Source organism: Pogona vitticeps, chromosome 7 (assembly GCF_051106095.1).
Source record: "Pogona vitticeps strain Pit_001003342236 chromosome 7, PviZW2.1, whole genome shotgun sequence".
In the NCBI taxonomy this organism is placed as follows: domain Eukaryota; kingdom Metazoa; phylum Chordata; class Lepidosauria; order Squamata; family Agamidae; genus Pogona; species Pogona vitticeps.
In genome coordinates this window covers 2,201,326-2,211,369 of record NC_135789.1, presented here as the reverse complement: position 1 = coordinate 2,211,369, position 10,044 = coordinate 2,201,326, and the positions used below count along the sequence as shown (strand labels likewise).

At 46.8% G+C, this 10,044-nt stretch overlaps 1 protein-coding gene and 1 long non-coding RNA gene across 3 annotated transcripts; one reads left to right on the top strand and one right to left on the bottom strand.

Annotated features, from left to right (window-relative positions):
* Positions 1-642: 642 nt before the first annotated feature.
* On the top strand, positions 643-8,131 carry LOC144584042 (uncharacterized). Of its 2 annotated transcripts, none has more exons than XR_013538047.1 (3): positions 643-776; positions 6,785-6,892; positions 7,864-8,131. It is a non-coding gene; the product is annotated as an uncharacterized LOC144584042 (long non-coding RNA). The 2 variants fall into 2 exon arrangements; XR_013538048.1 differs by lacking the exon at positions 643-776 and adding an exon at positions 4,874-5,290.
* On the bottom strand, positions 667-3,044 carry LOC110073234 (somatostatin-2). Its single transcript, XM_020782188.3, has 2 exons — positions 2,667-3,044; positions 667-1,614 (listed from the first exon to the last, which is right to left on the bottom strand). Exons 1-2 carry the CDS (start codon positions 2,766-2,768, stop codon positions 1,390-1,392), a joined length of 327 nt encoding a protein of 108 aa, XP_020637847.3. The 5' UTR covers positions 2,769-3,044; the 3' UTR covers positions 667-1,389.
* Positions 8,132-10,044: the final 1,913 nt, after the last annotated feature.

The window sequence follows — 10,044 nt, the reverse complement described above, 5'->3', positions numbered from 1 at the left end:
CCACGGTCTGGGGCTGCAGATGAACTCGCCAAGTGGCTAATCAGTGGGAGAAAAAGGGTGAGAAAGAATTGGGGGGAAGCAAGGAATTTTAGCAAAGGTTGCCTGGGAAGAACATCTTCCATTGGGACTTCCTCCCCCAAAAATCTGTGGCCAATGCTCTTCTTCTGTTGGGTGCAGAGCTCCCCAAATTATCTGTCTTCTCCAGCCACGTCTTCCAGGATCCAGCCACCACGGCCACTTTTCCAAGCCTGGGTCAGTGGGGTTCTACTCCAAATGTCTCCGGACCTCATCTCCCGTCATCCCTGCTTTTTTTGACCCCACCGGCCGGGGCTTGTCAGAGCTGGCATCCAGCAACGTCTACATCAAGGGTTCCCCACCTTGGGTCTCTGGAGGTTCTTGAACTGCAACTCCCAAAAGACTTCAGCAAGAGCTGTGCTGGGCAGGATTTCTGGGAGTTTCTGCAGTCCAAAAACCTCCGGAGACCCAAGGTGGGGAACCACTGAGATGGCCAGCAGCTGTCTTTCTGCAACCTTGAATTCTGTTTCCACCTCCTTCTGCCCCAGATGAAAGCCCGGACGTCCTCAGCACCCCCTCTCCATCACTCAGCCCCGAAAAGAGCCACCAAGAGGAAAGAAGACAACAAGGAATACACTGCTGAGTCCCAAATCTCCTGAGGCCATGCTTTATTTGCGGATGGAACCACCGTAAGAGCCGAAGTTTGTACCGTTTGGCAAGAGGACTAACAAGAGAAGAGACAAATGCAGAACTCCGGAGGGGCGAGTGCTATTTTATAGGGGCGGGAATAGCTCCTGACATGGGCATGAGAGCAGGAATGAGAAGAGCTTCCAACACATCAACCAGTTCTTCCCGGCAGTGCACGATCCTTTATTTTTTTTTCTGCTCTGTGCCATGAAAAGCCTCATCGACCCTGTTTCCACGAAAATAAGACAGGGTCTTATACTAATTTTTTGCTTTTTAAAAAAAGCATTAGGGCTTATTTTCAGGGGATTCCCCTCCCCCAATACAACAAACTACATTGATTCAAATACAATCACGTCATCTGTTTCTGGTTGCTGCACAAGGGTGGAGGGCAGAGTTTTACTTAACTAGGGCTTATTATTGGGGAAGGATTTAAATGACGAGCATCCTGAAAAATCCGACTAGGGCTTGTTTTCAGGTTAGGTCTGATTTTCGGGGAAACAAGGTACTGGTTCCTGGAGGGTGAACTCTAGGTTAAAGGAAGGGAGGGGGATCTGCTCTGTGGATATGTTTCCCTTCTTGACCCATGTTACATAGTGGGATGGGGGTGAGAGGAGCCCCAGACCCAGAGGCAAAAGGGGGCTGGGGGTTGTTGGTGGAGGAGGAGGAGGTGGGGGGCATAGGGGGCTGTTAGCAGGCGGTGAAGGTCTTCCAGAAGAAGTTTTTACACGGGGCCTTGCGATCTCGCTGGGTGATCTGGGAGAACCGCCCCAGCGCCGACGGCTCCTCTTCCAGCTTGCTTTCGGGAAGGTCTTCTGAGTCTGAGAAAGGTGTCGCATCCTGACCAGCCTCTGCCCCATCTAGTAGATCTGCCAGCATTTTCAGGATCAGGCCTTTGCGGGCTTTGGTTTGCTCCTGCATTCAAGGAGAAAATACGAGAGAAAGAGGGTGGTGTAATATAAGTAAGTAAGAAAGAAAGACTCAACAGGTACAGCTCTGATAACACCAGATACTTTGATGGGGAAGCATGACCTGACTGATTTCTGCCTGTTAACACCAAAGGGGCACGCAAGACCTGCTACTTTAAAAAACAAACAAACACCTTTAGGGGTAATTATTCTGAACTGCTATCAAGGGGGTAGGCTAAAATTATTCCCTATTCGTCTGGGCAGAAAGACAGTCATCAAGAGAAGGACCCTCGGCATCCAGAATTCAAACTCCAGGAGCAGATTTTGATAAAAACCCAAACTAAGAAGTACAAACACCGTTTAGTTTCCAGATCAAACCCTTCCATACGAAAAATACCCGGGAGCAGAAAAAATACCTGGGAGCAGCAACCATTCCGAAATTAAGGAATGGATGCTGAAACAAGGTGCATTGTTTCCAAAATTAAGGACATCCTTTTAAGAAAAGAATTCTCTCTTTTTAACAACCTGAGCCTCTTCTATTTTTTTCCTTTCATCCCTTCCTAAATTCCCTCTCTCCCCTTCTCCTTCTTTTTCTGAGGCTGCAATAAATTTTCCACCGACCTGAGAACTGAATAATCCTCATGCTTCCCTCTCACTTCTGGGCAATAAAACAGAGGTTTACACCATTGATCTTTGGGTCCCTGATTTTCTCCCTACCACCCCCCCCCGCCCAGTACTCCCCATCAATATTCACTCTCTCAAACCCCATTCAGGAAAAGAACCTCCCCCCCCCTTTCTTTGTTTAACTTCTTTTTTGATCCATAGATGCTGTGGATGCCTCGTGTCTAATCTCTTCTCTTCCATGTATTTTTCGTTTTGGAATAACAGCCGCCACCACCAAACCTTTGTCCCCAGAACTAGCAGCTCCGAATGTATTAAGAGAGAGAGAGAGAGAGAGAGAGAGAGAGAGACATAGGAAAAAACTGGGGGGGGGGAGAGGAGGAAAAAGAGACTTTAAAAGTCCCAAATCCCCAAAGAAGATCATCCTGGTGGACTTACCCGGCTGCTCTGTACCGAAAACTTCTCCTCTCCCGGCAGAACTGAGGCTCTGACAGTCCACAGCAGCAACAGCAGTGCTACGAGCCGAGCCATCAGCTGCATGTTTCGAGGGAACGAGGAACTCCTTGGATGAGGCTAAGAGGCAGAAAGCTTCTAGGGTGTCCTTGGATCCTTGTCTTAAAAGGAGAAGTGGGCGGGGGGGGGGCTGGAGCATCCTTTTTTAAAATAACCCCCCCTCCTTCCTTGAGCCACCCGGTGATGCAAGCAAGAAAAATCTGGTAGAGGAGCCAATGGCATTTCAGGGGAGGGTAAACACCAGCCTGTTTTGGGGGGAGTGGGAGGAAATGAAGGATTCAAGAAAGAGACAAAACCAAGGCTAAACTTCAAATTGGTGGCAGAGGGAGGTCACAACCAGGCTTCCTTTCCCCCTAGTGGTGAGCTGCAATTCCCACACTAACTGCAGGCCAATACAGATTTTTCCAGCAGCAGTAGCCTTGTGGTACTGTTGATAATGCCAAGTACCTGGTCCTTGAGTTGTGAGCTGGCGATTCAGATCTGTCATGCTTGCAAAAGACCTGCTCCCGGGGTGATGAAAATGATGATTCCCAGTTTGTTGATCACTAATGCTGGCTGCATTTTTGAGGGAGATTCTCTGCAGGGGACGTGATGTGGCTCAGGAGACTCTTGTGATGAGTGTTTTTTTCCCCCCAGAATTTGTTACTGGGAATTTCATTTGTTTTGTCGTTTGATCAGGGACTGTTCTTTCTAAGTTTGATAGAAGAAATCTTAGGGTGTTTTTTTTAAATTAATGAACAAGAAAAGGACATTGGCAGTCTTCTGGAAGGAAAATGTGGAATTTAAGGTTGAATATATATGTTATGTTCTAGGAAGTTCACAAGAGCATCCACTACTCTCAGCTTTATCACAAAAACTTTTCTAGGTTAATCAACTTAGGTTAAGGTTTAAGTTGATTAATCTACAGAGTGGCAGGTTTTACATCCCTCCCTAGATTCCATCTTTCTTTTAAAAAGCAAGCAAGGCTTTGTGACTTCCTGTATTATTCCCTTTGGATTGAGTAATTTTGGGAGCAGACACTTTATATGGTGACAAATTATATCTGGAACCAGGGTGGCATCTTTTTTAAACTGTTCCTGGTTTCCCCATTCTGAATATTGTTAAATTGATAAACCGGACCATCAGGTTGAGTTTGAGAGTTGGTTGTTGTCGTTTTTAATTGCCATTCAAACCACAAGGCAGATTATGCTTGTCTGGAAATAGCGTTGTTAACTAATATTGTTCCTCGTGTTGAAATCATAAGCAATCCGTAACCGGGGGGCCTTGAAAGGAGATTAAGTTATGTAAGAGTCTCTGCAGAGCACAAGAGAGGAATTTTAAATTATTTCAGGAGAGAAGGAGAATAGGAACCTCTTTCTTGTCTCTGTTGTGTGGGACAGGTTTATGGGGGGGCATAATGTGGGTCCCGTCCAGGACAGATCATCCACTGGCTTGGCTACTGCCCTGACCACTCATTACAAAGCGGAAGCCTGCACGGGGTGCCGGTTGAATTCCTAGAGCAGGAGAGGGGCAGCCATAGGCCGCATGGACCCACACAAACCTGTCAGCCGCATTCCCAGTCAAAAGGCCTCTCTTTCTGCTGGCATAAGCTTGCTTCGGTCTGGATCTTGTAACCATTGGTTATCGGGAGGCAAACACAGGCTTCATTTGCAATCCTGGTTTCTTAGTCGTGGAGCTGGGAAGATCTGGGTGCCCAGAGGGAGAAGCTAAAAGACCTTCTCCTTAAGGTGTGATTTGACCCATAAACCCCCGAACAGATTCCTTCTCTCTTTGAGGGGGGGGGGGAATCTAGTCAGGTGTCCTCTAGCTTTCCTTCCTGGTCAGAGCCGTCATGAAAATGTTGACTTAAGCCACAGCCCATTTGGCCATCCTACAACGACCCGGGTTACTGCTAGTAGAGATCTCCCAAGACCAAACTGGCAGAATATTTTGGCTCAGCCGTTTTGCTCCGCACGGCACAGCACGATCCTCTTCTAAGCGTGGGGCCGAGGGCGGCTGGTTAATTTGCATATTTAATTAAGTGCCAGGCTCAGAATCAGCTTATCATTTGAGTAAACATCAGGGGGATGGTGTGCTGCTGTCATTGGTAAGCATGCCTTCCAGATAAGCTTGGTAAGCCGTTTAATATCTCTGTATATCTCGCCAAGGAGAGATCCGAGATCTCAGTGCAGCAACACATGAGCAGACAGAACTGAAAACTACAGAGATTATTCCTAATATAAATTCCTTATATATATATATAGGTCGCATGCAACCCTATCTGGTAGCGATGCAAAAAAGTAAAGAAATTGAAGTCCTAGTAATGGGACAAGAGGACTCCCAACCTTCCTTATTTTATTTCATTTTATTTTATTTGTATACACCCCATTAGTGCAGAGCACTGTTTCTGGCCGGTTAACAGTATAAAACCCAACAGGGCATAACAAAAGCAAAAGAAAACAATACAATCCTAAAACATAGATTCGACGGGTGAAGCAAAATCAAGTCAGCATTGAGATGATGAAGGAGAAGGAGGAGGAGCAGGAGGATGTTTCCAGTGGCTGAACAAGGTCAGAATATGTGATGGATCTCAGTTTAGGGGATAAAGGGATGAAATAGAGGAAATGGCCCAGATGCATACGATGATCCCTAGTCAATAACACAGGTGGTGAGAATTTAATTTCAATTCATTTTTTTAAAAAAAGAAATCAGATTGGTCAGCATTTGCCAATATCATCCAACTTGTTGATTTGGACACAGGGAATGATAAATGTTAGAGCAGTATGACAACGGAACGCACAGAGGTTTTCAAGAAAAAGATGGGACAGCCCTCTGACCTTTTGGGATGAGGTCTACAGTAAGCAGAAGGCAGGAATTCTCGACAATTTGCTGTTCATTCCAACAGTTTCAGAGGCATCTGACCTGACCTTTAAGCTTCTGGGACGAACATCTTATTTTTGTTCAAATGTGCTTGGAGGTTTTTTTGTGATATAATTCAGTCCGTAATGGCTTAAGGGGGGGGGGGGAGGATGACTGGGTTTTTTTTTCTGTTTGGTTTTTCTTGAAAGCCTCTCGGGGGGGGGATTAGACCATTTCATCTGTGCACGCCAAAAACAGTGTGTCCGTTTCCTACCGATACATGGGCACATGTTGTTACTCCTGCAGCCCCTCGGGGCAGAGAAGCGATGAGTTATTTTTTGTGTGTGTGTGTGTGCGCGCGTGCGCAGATAGATGTGTGTGTGTGTGTGCGGGTTGAGACACGCCAGCTTTTTCCTCTTCCCCGCTCTGCCAAAGGCCACTGTGGGTTTGATTTCCTGAAGTGATAGAGGAGGCCATAAAAAGCCAGGGGCGGTTGGGCAGTCCGTGTTGGCTTCGCCTCCTCACCGGCTGAGACAGGAGACCGAGAGGGGCACTTGGTAAGGATCCTGGCTCTTCCACCTTGGCAGGGGTAGATGGAAGGGGGTCTGCGATTCTTTCTGCAGCCATAGAGTGAAGAACCACCTGGAGAAGAGAGACTTAGGGATCCCATCATTTATGATTGTACCGTGAATGGTGCTCCGCTCCTAAACACAGAGGCACCCCCTGGCCACAAAAGCTCATCAATTCTCCCCCCTTAGCAGTGCCATGCTTTGAGCCTCTGCTGTTTTCCAATTTCTGAAGGGCTGACTTTGCATCTGTTGTTATTCATGGTGGGTGCCCTGAAGTCAGAACAGACTTACTCTATACCTATCCTAACAGGGTTTTCAAGGGAAGTGAGATCTTGAAGGAGGGGTTTTTCCCGTTCCACTCCCCCTGCAAGTTTTCCTGGCTGAGGGGAGGGGAAGATTCGAACCTGGGTCTTCCAGAGTCCTAGTCCATCACTCTATCACTGCATCACACTGGGCATCACTCGTTAGCATCTTGAGGGTCCTTTGTTCAACCTCTCCCAGGTTGGCTTCAGATTGGGTTCATTCTGCTGAGTGGGCCGTGGACTTTCCTGCCTTGGTGGCGCCACCACAGAGGATGATGTGTCAAGGGGAAAAAAAGTGTATTTTTCTAACCCTTCCTTCCCTTTCAATCCAAAGCTGGAGTTCTTTCCACCCACCATGAAGCTGTTGTTGATCTTGCTTATTGTGCTTCCACTCCTTTGCACTATCGTTGCTCAAGAGGTGACTCTAAAGAAGGTGCAAAAGGTAAGTCTGAAAAAAGAGCTAGTTTTTGAGACTTTGCTGGGGAACTCCTTTTTCTAGAGAGGCATGGAAGGTGGGAAGGCGGGCAAATGACATAGATACCACTTGTGCTGCTAACGATAGCAATAATAGGCACAACAGCCATTAAGAACAACCCTGGTGATAATGTAGGCACACAATATTCCAGAAGTCACCCTAAAATAATAGCAGTGTCAGCAACAGCTGGATAGCTCGGTGGTTTAGGCATCTGGCTGCAGAGCCAGAGGTTGGGAGTTTGATTCCTCCCCCCCCCGGGCCTCCTTGAGAGAGGCTGGACTAGATGATCTATAGGATCCCCTTCTGCCATTCTAAGATTGTTGTTATAATAATGGCTAAGAGTCATTGTCAGCTCATCAAGTGACAATAGGCCAGGTCCAATTATAGCAGCAGTGGAAGCAGAAGTGGTATAAAAGAAGAAAGATATATGAAGACTGGTGTGAGTGGTTTAGGTCTCTGGATGCAGAGCCAGAGGTTAGGAGTTCAATTCCTCACTGTGCCGCCTGTGAGTAGAGCCAGCCTAGGTGGCCTTGGGCCAGCTGCACAGTCCCAGGGATCCGTAGATTATTGACTGATTATTGACTGTTCACCTTTATAGGTTTGCTGCTAGTTCAACAATCGTGTCTTTCCCTAAAATTGGGATAGGGAAGGGGTGGCCTTCCAGATCCCTATGGATGTCTGTGGCCCTTGTTCTTCCCAGCATAGCCTGTGGTTAAGGATGATGGGAGATGTAGTCCCGCTCCTTCTCGGACCGAAAGAATTGAGAGGCCAGCTAGGCTGGTAAAGGGCCAGAGAAGCTACACAGAGATGGTGGTGGTGGTGGGGACTCCATTCAAGGTGAAATTTCTACAATTTCGTGGGTGGGGAGAGGAATGAAAGCTGTTCTGAAATGTGAACGAGGAGAACAGACTCTATGATTTTATTTTTTCTCCTTACAGGGTTGCCCTTTTGGCACCATGCGCAGATCAACGGCTGAAGGAGGGGAAGACCTGGGTGGTCGGTCAAGAAGGGCAGCAGGTTCTGACGGAGGCTGCTAAAAGAGATTGGGCCCACTCTAAGTTGTGAGGGTGTGAGGCGGAGAGGGAAGGGTCCTTTCATGACAGCTTCCCATAAAACCAAATTGTGGGGCCAGTTACTCTGAAATGTTACCCCTTTGCCTCTGCTTCATTAAAAGTCCCAGAACTGCAGTTTACTCTTTCAACAAAAGGGTGGTGAGATCAGTCTTTATCTGAAATCTGGGGTGGAATGTTGTCCCAATCATTTGGGTAGGGTTGGAATGGTTTTCCCTCTTTCCTCCTTTTTCTGGAGTTTAGTTAGTTAGTTAGTTAGTTAGTTAGTTAGTTGGTTGGTTGGTTGGTTGGTTGGTTGGTTGCTTGCTTGCTTGCTTGCTTGCTTGCTTGCTTGCTTGGTTGTTTGGTTGGATGGATGGATGGATGGATGGATGGATGGATGGATGGATGGATGGATGGATGGATGGATGGATGGATGGATGGATGGATGGGACTCCACTCATAGAAAGACCTTATCATCCTGGATGGGTAATTGGAGAGAAATTACAGTAGGACCCCTTTATCTGTGGGATCGGTATCCACTGATTCACTGATCCATGTCCTGAAAATATTTAAAACATTAAAATAAAAATGCTAGAAATACGTATTTCTAAAGATAACGTTACCAGAACTGGTCACTAGAGGAATAGTGTTTGAAAAACTTCATTTTTCCAGCGTACAGTACATTACTTCTCTTCTTCTTTTCCCTAATAGCTTAGAGGGAGAGAAGACCTTGAAAATCCAGATTTTCTTGAAAGCAAATGAGATGCTCACCAGAACCCAAGGAAGACCTGCAATTTAACTGCCTGGTGGCCTGACTATTCCATATTTTCATTCCTGTATCCCTAAATTCAGATTTTCTGGTCACTCCACCCCTGACCGCAAGACCCCACTTCAAAGGCATCAGGATCAGTTCCAGATGTGTCCGATTGCAAATAAATCTTGGCCTCCTTCAAGCCTGTAGCTTGTTATTTAGGGAACTGAAGCCCCAGCAAAGCATACTCCTGTGCATGCGCTGAGGGAACTACTGTTGCACAAGGAACCCAAGCAACTGTGTCCATGCAACACAACCCAGGGGCCTGGTGGCCATCTCAGAAGGGATGTCGGCCGTACAATGGGGTCCATAAGTAACTTGACACTGGTACCAAGGCATCAAAATCATTGCACCCTGTTTGTAAAATTGGGGGGGGGGGAAGAGGCGAATAAAAAGAAGTGTTTAGATTGGGGTGGAGAATATGGCCGACATGATTGTCCAAATCCTGTTACTAAGTGTAGTAAATCATACTAGGATAAGCCCATTGAATCAAAGGGGATTTAGTAAGTTCTTAGCCTAGTAAGTCATAGTTAGAGTAGGTCCATTTGAATCAATGGAACATATGGAGGAGTTGACTCACTACATATCCATCGCTACATATCCAATGGGGCTGCTCTAGAGTAATTTGCTATGCTAAGCAACAGGATTTTGGCTTTCAGCCACTGTTGCTAGAGAAGAGGGTGAAAGGACCGTGTATGTATGTATTAGGCACATATAGGTGTTGAGACACACACATAAAAGCAAGTAAACATTTGCCGTTGAGGACTAGGACTCCAGAAAATTTAATCCAACATGATCTTGGAATCTTGGGACCAGTGTGCAAAAATATAACTTCCATAAATGTTTACCTGCACACACAATTTTATGTACACACGATGACACTTGGCTCTTTCCGCCACTGAAACTAGATGGAGCAAGGGGGCTGGGATGTAGCTGGGGTAGCTTTTTGGTCAACCTCTTCTTGGGGGGGGAGGCTTCCGCAGCTGCTCGGCTGCTGTTGGAAATGCCCTGATGGGATGGCTCAGAGCAGACGCTGTTAAGGCCCCCTTCAGATCAAGTTAGTCCTGCGTGAGCCCCCCATTGATTTCAATTCCACAAGATGACTCCCAACTCTTCCATTTTGGAGCTCCTTTCTCACTTTGCACGTGCCCTGATAAAAGTCTGGAAGGATGAGCGGGACGGATGGCATGGGAGTCTTGAGTCCCCCATCCTGATGGATGGGATCTAGATCAGCGGGTTATTCACTAGAATCCCAT

Excerpts from the sequence above, each read along its gene's own strand:
- LOC110073234 (XM_020782188.3), bottom strand. The coding sequence starts at position 2,768 with ATGCAGCTGATGGCTCGGCTCGTAGCACTGCTGTTGCTGCTGTGGACT. Across the intron at positions 1,615-2,666 it reads TTTCGGTACAGAGCAGCCGG|GAGCAAACCAAAGCCCGCAA; the intron begins GTAAGTCCACCA and ends CCTTGAATGCAG.